Genomic DNA, 14,996 nt, shown 5'->3' on the forward strand with positions numbered 1-14,996 from the left:
CCCATGTACACAATGTGATGGTATTTATGTGATACAGAGGTCTGTGCTGCTCATGTACAGCTTAAAAAGAGGAACAGAAGCCAAATAAACATCTGAAACATTTTATTAAAAGCATGAGGGGACATATTCATGTCCTCAAAAGGAACATAAATACAAAATATATTTATATGTACAAATTATGGCAAAGACAAATAGAAGCGTACCGAGTACTTTCTAAAAATGTTAATTCACAAAAAAAAAACAGAAAAAGAAAATATTAACTGTAGCTCCCAATGTGTTGTTTATCAAAGAGAGATGAATCAAAGCGAACCACTGTGGTACTTGATTCATCCTGGTTCAGAACTCAATATAGCTAAAGGTTCACAGAAGCTTTGAGGTACAAATATGAGGTATGCACTACTTCAGAATAAAAAGCAAGCCGCTAGGTAAGTTCAAATATTTTCTGTACCATTATACAGATTCTCTGTACAGCAAATTGCTTTCAAGCTTTTAGCAAATTAAAAATGGAATTTCTGCAGTCCGTACCTCACGTAATAAATTTAACAGCAACAAATTGACAGAAAAGCACACTAGGCTCTACCCGGGTTTAATGATGTACTCTAAACTTTATGGAATTATTTGCGAAAATCTCCATATTTATGGTACAAGTTTGCAAAACTTTGTCGGTAGAGCCAGATAAAAGCTGTCAGAACTGTCACACCTGGATCACAAAGTCATTATTATTGTGTTTTCCTAAAATATTCAAGAACCAGGAATGCGTTTTATCCCCAACAGATCGCACTCTGTGTCTCACAGAGGTAATACAAGGTGTTGACCACAAAGAGGCAACATACCACTGCGTTGTTCATGGTGTTAGATTCTCAAAAATATGACCCATCCGTCCGCTTCTATGTCTATGTTAAGTAACAATAATGGCAGTAAGCAGTAGTCTGTTATCAGATGTTCAGAACATTGTGGGCAGAAGACAGCGTCACATTTAAAAGCCAAGCAGCAACACTAACCGGAGCTCACAACTTCACACAACTCTAGTCTCGACTCTATAAAAGAAGCAGCTAATTCAGATTTGCTCAGTAACGCTGGTCACTGCATACTGTGTGAAGAGATGCATCTTAAAAATGCACAAATGCAATATAAATAACATTTATGTGGAAAATTTCAACCAGTCTTTCAATTTAATCGTGTTACTAAGTTGACAGAAATGGAGGATCAATTAGCGAAGAGTTGAAACTGACCAAAGCAGTTTTGTTTAACACTGGTTGGTCAACCCTAATACTGTCAATACACAAACAACACCACCTCTCTGTGAACGGGAAGCGGGAGCCACAAAAATTGAACGATAAAAGCAGCACTGATCAGAGAAGTTTGAAATAAATTTGTCTAAAATTCATCAGTCATGTCGTTATAAAACTGGCTAAGATTTCAGTGCAAATCTGTCATTTCTCTATTGTTTTCATCAACACTGTTTCTATGAATAAATCTTTGTGAGTTCCACTACTCATACTGTCGGTCTTCATATTATACTGTACGCCCATCATGTGCTTCTAAAAAAAAAAAAAAACCACGCACACACATCTGACAACAGGGAATACAATCTTGAGTCTGAAAAAAAATGCTGATTAAGGCATTAGATTGAGGACTTATTTCATATCTGTTGTCACCCCGAACGTAGATCTTCTTCTCCAAACCCCCCAATCATTTTCCCATTTTATGTACACACATTTAGAACATAATACACGGAGCAACATTTAACAGGGCACCACCTATTGCACATGGAATTTATCTCGTTATCACACATCTTGTTAGTTCACCCCTTTTAGTGCTGTCTTTTTAAATGTTGGCTCATCCTTCTTGCCTTTTTTCTTTGCCTTTTTTATTTTCTTTGACAAGAACTTGTGCCGCATCGAGTCCTAGCTGGAGAATCCGCCGGGCGGCTCGGGATCGGGGGACTGAGGGTTGTCCTGGTCGTCGGGCAGCTGGACGCGTTGCTCGTCCATACGCTTGGCCTGGACCCTCTGGATCAGACTGAAGAAGTCTTCATCAGGCACTGTGGGGGCATGAGGGCCAGCTTCTGGCGGGGAGCACCTCTGATCGTCGATCCTGGAGGACTAGAATCAGAAGGATATGACAAAGTAAGCATCAAAAAGTTCTGTGAAGAGATCTCGACTTTGCTTAACCCTTTAGAGGATTACGCCCTTGAGTTTGCGTGAGAATTGTGGCCTCACCTGACACTTGATGAGCATGTTGAAGAAATCATCGCTGGGTTCTTGATGATCTCCTTCACCCACCAGGTGTCCCAGGTTGTTGTGGGTGATCCTCAGGCCTGGAAGGTTCCCAACATTAACACGCTGGTCATCAAGACGGCGACTCTGAGAGCTGGCAATCAAATCAAACAGCTCCTCGGTCTGGGGGGAAGTGGTAATTGCAGGATCTGAGAGAAGAGAAATAAGCTTGGTGAGTGCAGTTGTCTCAAGTTTTGAAGGTCGTCGCTTTCAAAAGGAGTGCAGATGTTCTTAAAGGAGCTCGTGAAGGGCTGAACCGACCTATCATCTCGTTCAGGGACGGCATGGAGTTCGCGGCACCTTCTCCGTTGTCCCCGTTTTGTGGCTCATCAAGATGGCAGCGCTGGTCATCCATGCGGCTGCTCTGGAACTTGCTAAGGAGGTCGAAGAAGCAGTCTTCATCGGAGGGGTCACGGCCCAGCTTCTGGAAGGAAAACGACAAACATCTCAGTCTGGCTCAGCACAAATAAAGACTATCTGTTACCCCTTGAAACCTTGTTGTATTTATTATTTACCAAAACTGGACTCAAGACCCTCTAATAAACATACGCTTCAGAAAATATAAGAGAAATCTGTTCCCATAACAGGCTTTTGTCTGCTTCTTCAGAAAAGACAAGATGCTGGCTTTTGCTGACAGTTTAAGTTCAAGAAAAAGGATGTTTTTCCTGGATGTATGTAGAAATATGATGTACAGGTGAAATAATTAACCTAAATGTCAGTATAAAGTTGCATAATGAGGATCACTAGTGGAGGAGAGAAATAATCTGATTAACTCTCAAGAGATCGCTCTCCTGGTGAGACTACCTTGTCCTAGATACTGAAGGTGACACAATGTCAGAAAATAAACATTTACAGTAAGTGAAACGGCCCATGTAGCAGCAACCCGTAAAACCAGATGAGAACATTAGTGGACGGACACATAAATACACTGGTTGTAAATGTGGAATTGTTGAACACCAGTGGTCATTAGATTCAGATTCAGTCAATCAATGGTTCAATCACTGATCAATTGAATGCTATTTATACGTTATGCTGACCTTTCACAGGTCCTTCTATTGTTTACTTGAGACAATACCTGGAGCTGCTTGTCTCACATCGTCCTGAATGATGCTCACAGTCTCAGTACGTCTTCAGTGGATGACTTGTGTATGAAAGATGTAACAGCTACAAATACAGCGAGCTAGCAAAGCAGATGTGGAATTTATTAGGTGTGACCGGTGCTACTGAAATATTCTGGCACTTAGGCAGCAATAACGTGATGGTGAACGAGAGCTGATCTACTGGACAGCAGCAATAAACCAGTGAGTCGGTAACACAGAGTCAAAATAAAAAAAACCAAGCTGCTGACCCAGAAATCATTTGGGCATCTTGAACTGATAACAAACTAACTGAGCTTTCAGATGAAATGCCAAAATGCTGAACGGAATAATAAACTAATTGCATTAGGCTGAGCTGTACTGCCTCCTACAAATTTCAAAGGCTGGACTTAAATGCACCGAGTCCTTCTAAAAAAGGAGGATTGCAAAGTTTTCTGTCAAACCTTTCACAGTGAATCAGTCTCTAATCTAGAACATGAACAGCTGCATAGAGATCTGATCTGACTTCTACTCAAGAACATTAATCACATAAATTATTCAGATATTTGCCTTTAACCCTTAAGACTGGGAAAATCAAGAATTTTGCCCAAAATACACGTATGTCAAAGCAAGAAAAACTCTCATTTTGTGCTAAAATGAAGCAACATAAGATGAAATCGCATGAAAAAAACAAATATCAGGATAATAACTAACCAACTTAGACCTATTATAATATAGCAGATAAAATATATAGAAGATACAAGAAAATACAAGACATATAATTTGAAAAATGTGCAAGAATTTGTCATTTTGACAGATTTCACTACCTGTACTTTATCTATTTTTACGTTTTAATAGATAGATAGATAGATAGATAGATAGATAGATAGATAGATAGATAGATAGATAAAAATAAACAATAATATCAAATGCAAAATGTACAATAAGTGTAATATGTCAATAAAAGTCCTTTGTGGAGTATAAAAAATTAAAAACCACATCCTAAAAACAACAACAAAAGTCCGAAGGCGAGCTACCAGAAGACAAGGTCACATGAAGCCACAGAGATCAAACAGCCTGATTGCGTTCCCTCTTAGAAAACTTTTTCTCTCTGTAACCTTCACTTCAACGAATCTCAGTATTTACCGTTAAAACAATTCCGCGAAGCCGGAGTCAGATATGACACTGTTCACACCGACTAGCGGATAAAGTTAAAATAACTTACAGCTCGATGTGAAGTAGGTCAGCAGACACCAATTTCAGTCAGCTCCTTTCTATTAATCTTTTGTTTTCAAGTTTTCAGCTTTTTTGTATTGGACAATGAAACTACTGTTCAAACGAAACACAAGTTTTACTGTGTGTCATAAAAACTGTACTTTTTTTTTTTTTTACTGCATCTGCTCGCTGAAAAACAGAGTTAAACATGTCAACGGGCAGTAAAACAAACACATTCAAACCTACATATAAGAAAAGAAAGCGACTAACCTTCGCACAGTGTTGTTATTTAAGCTGTGAAACATAAGTGAAACATCTTACCAGCGACTTCTTTGTCCTCTATCTACCCTACTCTCTCTCTCTGTTTTTTTTTCCTGAGCTCTCTCTCTCGCTCTGTCCACACGCCTGGATCACACCTCCTTCTCCCCTGTTTTCACCCACCACTTTACATCTCTCTCTCTCTCTGCTCTCCCGCTGTACACGACTACCTCCCTCTAATTTCCCTCTATTCCAGCCTCCTTTTAATCTCTACCATCCACTGCCTCCTCCTCCTCCTCTTTTTCTCTTTCTGCCACACTCCCTCTCTCTCTCTCTCTACAGCTCTCCGGCGGGCCATTTTTGTCCTGTTCACCCACTGTGGGAAAACAACTCATTATGGGAAGCTGGGGGGGGGAGTTTGACCCAGTGGGGAGGGTAGCGGTTCTGTGATCAAGGTCACATTATCAGCTAGGAGGGAGAGCTGTGGTGGACAAAGGGGAGGAGGGGGAGATAGAAAGTTATGAGTAAATTGCATGCTAACAGCCGCTGCCAGCGGAGATCCACTACCCCTCAGATGACAAGAGCCCCGTATGTCGCCAATTAGTTCTTCAAATCTCACACGACGTGGATCTAAACGACACCATTCCTACTAGAGGATTTTTACACTTTAAAAAAAAATCTTTCATGTGATTGTTGGTTTTTTTTATTTTTCTCTTTTTCTTGCTCTTGGCACATTATTTCAGTGTGACTTATAAAAGTTTCTGTCCTGTGTCCTTGGCCTGAAGCGTGGTGTCTGTGTGGATCTCGTCACTTCCCTCCCTGCATTGTCCAATTAATCAAGTAGGCCAAAGAGACAGAACATGAGAGAGAGAGAAGCACGTCATGGTGATGGGAGAGAACGAAAAGAGGGAGGAAGAGAGTGAGAGGAGCACAGAAACTAAGTTGTGTGCGTGTGGAAGAGACGGAGTGGGAGAAACGCGTGAAAAGTGAAATCACTGCTGTGCTTTGGCACCTCTTAAGTTTGACATTTGATGTATTAGTTGGAGATGAAGAAGTTATAATGAAATTTAAAAAAAGAAATTAAACAACCTAAAATGAAAATTACTATCTAACCTCTTATGACCTGAGCTCTTGTTTGATATGCATTTTTAATTTCTTTAATCAATTAGAAAATATATAAAGAAATAAAATATATTTTATAAAAATAAACAACAATAATAAAATAATTTTTAAAAATTTAAAAATTAACTACTGTGGTAAAAAAAAAACAAAATGTGATGTTCATACATGTGGAAATCAGGTCTTAATGTAGACTCAATTACAAACTGGCTATCTGATAATCCTCTGTCTATGATCACCCTCCTTCTCCCATACTTACAAAATGAAAAGTAATCACATTGAAATACAAGAACAATGCTGTTTGTTTATTTTCATATCTTCTACATGGATCATCATATGATGAGGATGCTGGTGAGACTCAAGGCATGAGCTTCAGTTTTTTTTTTAAAGGACAGTAGAACGAGAGAGAGGAAAGTGGGGAGAAGAACAGGACCTGCAGCAAATGGCCATGGGCTGGATTCGAACCCACGACCACTGTGTCGGGGACTAAAGCCCCAGTACATGGGTCACCAGCTTAACCAGTTGAGCCATAGTGGCAGCCCGAGCTTCAGTCTTTTAGCTTAATATCTAACTGAACCTTAGCACAGTTCAGTTTTTTAATTTTATTTTTTTAAAAGAGTCCAACGGAGAGAAGTGAGAAAGTCAGCTAGAGGCAGCAATTTAAACTCTAAAGTTTGTTGTAATCAGCCTACTAGCTACAGCTGGTAAACAAAGCTGCTTGTCAGCAGCATTCTGACTAAAATACTGGAGCCATTGTTTCAAAAAAAATTACTAAGAATTTCAAGTAACCAAGCAACAGCAACCAAGACGGGAAAATGCAGTGAAAGTGAAAAATACACTAATTTTCACATATGCAGGGTCACAAGCTATGAAACAAACCGTTAAATGGACCTTGATTTGGGTTTATTAGCTGTTTAATATCAAGAATGAAGCATTAAATTCAAATTTCACTCCAAAAATTTAGTGAAAAACAATTGTTCATTCAGTCAAAAGAACAAGTGTGCCTCGTGTTGGAACCATCTTGTCAACAATACTGTACGTCATTACAGCCCAAAAACAGTTCATTCAGTGCTAATGTCATGGGCTACTTCAATTCACATAAAACAATATAATGAAGAAACTAAGTTAAAGCAGATGAAATTAAACTTTTTGATGGTTTCTATTTATCTTATAATTGGTCGTACATCTTCCTGACGTCACAATTTCAAAGGGACTTGTCTCTTATTTTCTAGATTTACGAGGAAGCTGCCTGAGCTGTCCCTAAAAGACTGTCACATCTGAAAACGAGCATTCTTCAGTGTCACCAGATCAGCATTTACTTCCTCCATGTGCTCCCTTGTGATGAACTATCATCATGCAGCCCAGTAATTATTACCAGTAATTATTACTCGTTTCCAGCATGCTGGCTTACTGGTTACAGTAATTAGCATCGTCACAGAAACAAGGCATGATTAGGTGCTGTGAGGACACAGATTTTTAGGGATACAGCAGCTGTGAAACACCAAATATTTAAAAATCTAGTTCAAACTGAGCACTGTTGACATTTAATGAGAATGACATTTGTTTATTTATATACCCTTTTTTTTTTTTGATCCCACAAAGGGCAAATTTTGCCGTGTCGCACATCCCAGCTTGTTAGTAGGCTGAGGTCAGAGCACAGGGTCAGCCACACTACAGCGCCCCGGCAGCAGATACAGTTTGGAGCCTTGCTCGAGGGTCTAACAGCGGCAGAGTGGCAGTGCTGGGGCACGAACCCCTAACCTTCAGATCAGCAAGCCAAAGGCTTAACAGCTGAGCCACAACTCCCCTAGTTTAACACTGTAGATGACGTTTTATATCATGTAGCCGAGAACAGCTCAAAAGTTGACGTCATTTTTGTCTTTACAGCAGAAAGCTCAGAAGAAGAGGACTGGAAAACGGTTGATAAATCAGGTGAAACAGGATCTGCTTGATGCTTTCCATGAGAAAAACAAACTCCATGTTTTCTCTGTTGGGTTCTCAGTGGTATATTTGAGATACATGGTGTGTGAACTAAATATTGGCTGTTAAACACTCTGTGGTGTGAAATTCAATTTGGAGGTTGAGCAGTTAAAAGCACTTTTTTTTGTATTGTAAGCAAAATATACAAAGAAACAGAGGCAAAGGTTAGATTTTCTGATGTTTTTGCTTATGGTTTTATCAATCCAAGTTGTGTTTGAACTGAGATAGTTGCTTATGACTGTGTTCGAAATGCAGCAATGTGGATATAAGGCATATACCTGTGTCAGAGTTAATAAAACCGTAAAGCTACAGCGACTCACTGGCACTGGAGGCGGGACTTGCACAGTGATGTCATCGGTGTCGACGGGAGAGTCCAACCACGGCCTTTCATCTGACGACTGACTGTCAGAGTAGCCTTTTCTCTTACCGGGCTGTGACAGCTGACTCTTGGATCTCCTGGGTATGCTCTCCAAGTCTTGGTTCTCACCATTCTGCAGTAACAGAACATACCGTTAGAGAGGGATTGATCACTTTTTCATTCCCTTCTACAGTGTACTGACATGTGAGGTGAGAGAAATCACCTTATCTGAGGAGTACTTCCACAGCTCTACGCTGTCCATGCTGTTTCTCTTGGTGAATTTGGGTCTTGCTCCTACAGGGGAAAAAAAAAACTCATGTAAATAAACACAGCATTTAAAAATAAGATATTTCACTACTTTCAAAACGATTTCATGAGCAGGTTTACGCTTGCAAGTTGCCCCTTGTTTATCTTCATTTTTTTTTTTTTTTGAGGGGAGAAGCCTGTGATGTCAGTAGTGGTCCCGTGATGTTCGATGTGGATATGAGGTTTACACAGACAACCAGGCAAACAAACTGAATAAGAGTCTGTTTGCCAGCTCTGCTCCGAGGAGGGAAATGTAGGACATGGGTGTGAGTTTCTGCCCAGAGGAGAGTTTAGGAAAGCAAACATCACACAAAGGCAAAGGAGATTGTATGGATTTTGCAGTTTCTCAATGCTTTATTATATAAGACTCAAATGTGAGCTGTTGGGCTATTTGAGGGGCATATACAGGAACAATTAGTTTTATTATCTGAGCATATTTCTGGAAACAACCCATGCTCCTGCAAAACAAGGATCTTTATACTGCCCCCAAAAACATACACACGCCCCTTTGCTTTCTGTCACATTTAGCCTCCGTTCAGACATAACACACACACTGTCTCACCTGAAGTTAGTTTTACATTTAAGATGGCCACTTTGTGTACTCACACAGTATTCTAGTTAGCTTGCTTAAGCCCACATGTTATTTTTGTCGAAGGTAAAAGAGCAGAATCGAAAAACATTTTAAAAAAAGATTTGATTTGAGTAGTTTTGAAGTTATTGCTTAAAGCCCATTTAGTATCCCACTAAGCAAAGTTTCTACTTGACTCCGGCATTATCCCAGAGCTCTGTGATTATTATTGTCTGTTCCTATTTCTATGTGATGGGAAAAGCAAGTACAGCTCCAAGACCACAGTCTGAAGACGCCAAACTAACAGGTCCCTGTTTTAAATACACATTCAGACACACACACACAAACACACACCAGCATACACAGAGTTGGGCTTTTTTATCTGCCACACCCTTTCCCATTCCGTGATTAAGGAAACTGAGGGACTTGCTCACGTAGCTTTTCAGAAACACAGTTATATAACCGCTCTGGTGGAGAAGAGCGTGACCTGAATGAACTAAAGTCAACATTTCACTCCACAGTCAACGAGGACATCTTTGGTTTCTCTTTTGTCTTTGATTATTTTGGCAAACCTAAATGTGCGCGTGCATTTAAATATGCAAACATAAATGTCTTTTCAGAAACCCTCTTGAAGAGGTCTAGACCTTTCGCACCCAAGAGTTGTGGCATTGTACTTATACACTGAGTAAACGTGTTTCCCAGGTTAAATGTTCGCAAGGTTTTCAAATGATAACCAACATGGCTGACAAGTAAATGCTTTTGGGTAAGCCCCAGCTATGTTACATTTAGACTGATAACATCAACTACACTGTCTACGTCATTATTTAAACAAGTGAGAACAATAAACAGACTGAACAATGAATCAAAAGCCATTTTACAGAAATAGTGACAGTCGGCAGTTTCCATTGTTTCTACATGTCGAACATTGATCACACAGTGTGCATATGTAACATACAGCACCATAAATCGAAGGAAAGCTGCTATAACACTCACCCATTGCCACAGTAAATTTCATATAAAAAGGTGAAAATAACTTTTAGCGTTACCTTGCATCTCAAACTCTGAACTGGAAGGCGAGAGGTCGCTCTCGTTGACCCCCAGGGCCTCCATCAGCTGCTCCACATTCATTCTGGCTGTCAGTTCCCCATTTCTGTCTCCAATCTGAGGACGGAACAAACAGGCAGGGATAAAGAGACAAACGAATTAAGTCAAATGCAAGAGGCCTTAACCCCATTAAAGATGCATCGGGGAAGGTTGCAGTGTTACAGTTGCAAAGGGGACAGTGCAAATGTGTAAGGAACATCAGTAGAAAATAAAAATGAACAAGATTCTCCCATATATGGGCATTCAGATATTAAATAGATGTTGAAAATGACAATACAGTCGTGACTCGATAATCCGACACTAAATGTAAAACCTTCTTTTATGTCGGATAGCAAGGCTGTCGGATTGTCAAGGCGGAGGTCGAGATGCAAGGCGGGCTTGATGCTTGAAGGCAGTGGCGGCTGGTGAAAATGTTTGGTGGGGGGGGTGCAGTCTGCAAATGACCTTTTATTTACAATCAGAAATTAGAATATGAGCAACATCAGGTACAGCTATTTACAGGAATGTAAATTGTCTACCTTTGGAGGATATCCTAATCATAATCTAATTTAACATTTTCAGGACTTAACAGAACTAAATTTCGAAACCATTCATCAAATTTTCATCAATATTTACAGGATCTGTACAAACTCAAAACACATAAATAATGAAAAAAACACTATTCAGGGCTCCAGACTAACTTTTTCACTAGTAACACCAGTACGACCCACTTTCTCATTTTGTTGCACCTCCCACCTGGTCAAAGGCAGAACACATGACTTGCTGAACATTTTATTATCGATAGACACTACGATTCACTGATGCTCCCTGAACGCCCCACATTGCAGGCTGCGGTAGCAGCTGTTTGGTGGCTGTGGTGCTCTGACAGGTGTGTGACCAAAAATGACTAAAAATAATAAACTAGGGCGTTCTCATGTCACATTTGTCCAAGATGAAACCAAGTTACATGTATTCTACACGCGGTCTTTTCTATGAGCAGAAAAATGCTCACGTTATTCACAAGAAGACCTCATTTTTAAGCGTAAAAACTGCAGTACACCAAAGTTATAAAAGTTCCACTTTCCACCACTGTGGACCACACAGCAGCTTCCTGTGCTGGTTACAGCGACACTAATACAGTTTCATGATCATCATGCTCATCAATTCACACACTCTCAAAATAAAGGTCGCAAATGCAGTCTGGAGCTATTTGAACAAAAAACTGGCTCTTCTCTCTTTCTGCTCAGCAAACTTCTCTGTTACTTTTTGGTTGAAGTCACTCATCTCTGTGACCAGTCTTTTCTCCACTGACAGCAGGCCGATGCATTAAGCTGTCACGACAGTAGCTGTCATCTAGTACAAGAGCAACGGGACAGGCTGCGTGATGGCATCAGAAAGTGCAATCATAAGAACGTCAAGACAAATTAATTGGCTTACAGCAAAAGTGGACAGGTCCAGGACACACCGAGCTGCGCCCTGTGAGAAAGTCTGCAGCTGCCAATCAGAGCCCGGGCTGAGGTCACATGATCAGGAAAAGTTTTTCGAGCTACATACACACTCATGTGGCTGCGCCCCGCATCCAGGAAGTGTAGAATTAGTAAACACGCAGTAAAGACTAATATTAAATCTGTTAATAATACAAATATTGTTAATATAGCAAAAGAATATGAACGTTATTACTAATTTTATTATTATTTTGTTAAATTAATTCAAATTTAATATTGTGTTTGAGAACTACACCCTGTATTGACCAGCCGCCACTGCTTGAAGGGTAGTTTGTTGTTAATATTTCGTGTTTATAGTTGTTCTAATAACTAGTAGGGCTGGTCCGAATAGCACTTTCTGGGCTCCAGATATTTGGGCCCAATTAATGATGAATATCCGAATATTCGGCGCGGTCAGGGGGGCACTCCGACGGGGTGGAAGTGGCCGGAACACACAGGCAGTACTTGGCTGCTGGTGCCAGTTTAGTTAGCGGTCACAGTTCTGTTTTCACCATCTGTGGCAGCGGCGGAGGAGTGGCAGTTACGTGCCACTGTTTACTGTTTACTTCCACAAATACTGAGCACGCTCGCAGAGTGCAAATCCAAGGCTGTCAGTATGTTAAAGCTATTTTTAACGGGTTCCATTTGTTTTTCCTAAAAACCTGTGGGACAGCAAGGTTTTTGGATTGTTAAGGGTCGGATTATCGAGTCACGACTGTATATCTAAAAAGCAATGATACTGCACAGATTTCTTGCAGCACATATGTAGAAGAAATCTGACGTTACACAGAGTTTTTTTAAATGAACAAAATATTCATAATCCATTTTTTAAAAATAGCACATGTAATAATGTCTCACTTCTTTCGAGATGTCCAGGTGTTTCCGGGCATAGTGGAGGGCTTGTTTGTGGTTCCCTAATGACACGTACGCATTTCCGAGACTCCAGCAGGCACGACCCTCACCAACCCTATGGAGGAATGAACATACACACAAATGTCAGCAACTATTCCTGCGCTCATGCATTTGATATCATTTGTGCTCGCTGTACCTATCAGTGAGCTCCTGGGCGATGTACAGGTGTTTCAGGTGGTAGTCTATGGCCCTCTCATACTGTTGCAAAAGCGTGTAGGTGTTTCCCAGACTGTAACAGGCCTGAGCCTCCATCACCTGGTCTCTAAGTTGCCTGGACAGTTGCAGAGTTTTCCTAGAGGAAGACAAACAGGGGGACAAATAAAATTCTCAACTCGTAAAATAAAAACTTTAAGAGCTTCTGACATTCATCAGACTCATATTTTTTAAATTGATTTTATACTTCAAGTCAAATTTGGTTAATTTCGCCTTCTCTCCACTAGATGTCAGACTTCACTTTTTCCTCACCTGTAGTACTCGGTGGCAGTGTTGAACTGTCCCAGGAATATCAGGGCATTTCCCAGGTTACTGTAGGCTCGCCGTTCAGCAGCTTTGTCCCCAAATTCTTTGGCAATGGATAACCGCTGTAAACAGAGCAGCAAAGGTCAAACTACATCAGGATAACACTTTCATTTTGCTTCTTAATTTTAGTGGCTATGTGTTACTAATTCATTTTGCTTTGCTTGACAGCGTGTAAGCAGAGGCAGTTACACGGGTTCAAGTTGCAAGCTCTGTTGGGCCCATTATTTCATGACCAGAGGTGCTGCTGCAGAGCTGGTGCATCAAATCACCTCTGCTGGTTCCCTTTAGAGGCAGTGAGCTCCCCTCTGTGGCACACTGATAGATTTGTAATAGAGAATAGAGGAGAGGCCAGTTTCTCATGAGAGGAAACAAGTGTTTTACAATGGAGAGTGACAGGAAACATGGGGAGGGAGAGCCTGAAGCCGTACTTTCCAGTAATTCACCAAGAAACCAATTCCCTCCTCTTTTTTTACGAGTAGACATCAATCTCGGTGTGGTGGTACAGCATGAGATAGGCTGCAATACACTGAAAAACATACCCAGCTGAAATCTATTTGGGAAAAAAAACTGTTATGACTACTTATACCACACACTGTGATCAAACACTATTTTTTACCCTTTTTTTTCTATTTTTGTCCTCATTCATTGTCACCCATGCAATCCTATCTCTTCTGCTGTTGGCTTTAAATAAGATGGTAACTCTGTAAAAATGGAATTAGTAAAATGAGAGAAGCAAAAACTGTTTAGATGAGAGACTAGTTCTTCCTCCCTCTCAGGCCTGGCTGTGTGAGACTACCCTCAAACTGACATTGGCAAGTCTTGTTGTTTTGCATGTAAAATTTTAGCCAGACGGACATCTGTGCAAGGCAAACGAGGTAAGATCTGTCCTCAGCAAGACGCAAATGCACATGGCCTGCTTCCTCAGTGAATACAATTATGAAGTCTAGTCTGGCTGCACCTAAAAGCTAAAAGCTCAAGTCATGCAAACACGTTTGAACGCAACTCGACAGTAAGCCAAATTTTGTGGTAATCATTTGGTTGCTTCTGGGCTGCATATGATACAACTGCACAAAAGAGGCTGAACACAAGAACAGCCTGCTGTGAATTTATCATTTTGCACTGTGGCTGCAGGGAGGACACTCAAATATCCCTGGCTAGGACACTGTGTGCACACAGCATGTGCACAAACCAAAACACCCTAAAACCATATTCAAATGCCTGTGTTAATGGTCCTGAAAACGACAAACTAAACATATCTGAAAACTGAAGTGTTTGGGTTTATGTACTGCACATAGCATTGTGAAACAAAATGAAGGCAATGCATACAGTTTTTGACTTCACTTTAATTGCAGTTCTATTTAAATCACGGGCATTTTCTGCACAGCCTGGTGCAGATAACATTGTGGCCGGCCACAAAGTCCGCTACGAAGTGAATGACCTTGTGTCACGTGCAAAGTTGGGCTGCCACTCTGCTCATGTAAGGTCGCCACTCTGTCCTGGCACAATGACAAGGCCGATAACTCATGTCTCTGCAAAACACTCGTGTGAATATGCTTTTGGATTTCTCACCTGACGGTGGAACTTGATAGCTTCAACAAAGTTACCCAGCAGGTAGTGGGTGTTGCCCAGGTTCCCGTAGGCCCTCCCCTGAGCTGCTCGGTCACCAAGCTCTTTGACCAAACACAGGTTCATCCTGCAGAGGCAAGTGCACACATTTAGTAGCAGTTAGGCAACAGTAAAGTAGGATATTAGTGCGTTCATAGTTTTATTCATTTTCTTTGTCCATCTAGTAGGCAGGACAGTAGACATTCTGATCACTAAATATGATTTCAGAATATT

At 40.8% G+C, this 14,996-nt stretch overlaps 1 protein-coding gene across 1 annotated transcript; it reads right to left on the reverse strand.

Moving 5' to 3' along the window:
- Positions 1–85: 85 nt before the first annotated feature.
- Positions 86–14,850, reverse strand: LOC103376269 (G-protein-signaling modulator 1-like; the record flags this gene model as incomplete). The annotated part of the gene is made up of 10 exons (XM_008306649.1): positions 86–2,105; positions 2,223–2,428; positions 2,541–2,703; positions 8,248–8,418; positions 8,509–8,579; positions 10,206–10,320; positions 12,585–12,693; positions 12,775–12,930; positions 13,104–13,219; positions 14,727–14,850. Coding segments are annotated over 10 exons (1,429 nt in total), but the record flags the coding sequence as incomplete, so codon positions are not given.
- Positions 14,851–14,996: the final 146 nt, after the last annotated feature.

The sequence above is a fragment of the Stegastes partitus genome, unplaced genomic scaffold (assembly GCF_000690725.1).
Source record: "Stegastes partitus isolate 25-593 unplaced genomic scaffold, Stegastes_partitus-1.0.2 Scaffold3751, whole genome shotgun sequence".
Taxonomy (NCBI): Eukaryota; Metazoa; Chordata; class Actinopteri; family Pomacentridae; genus Stegastes; species Stegastes partitus.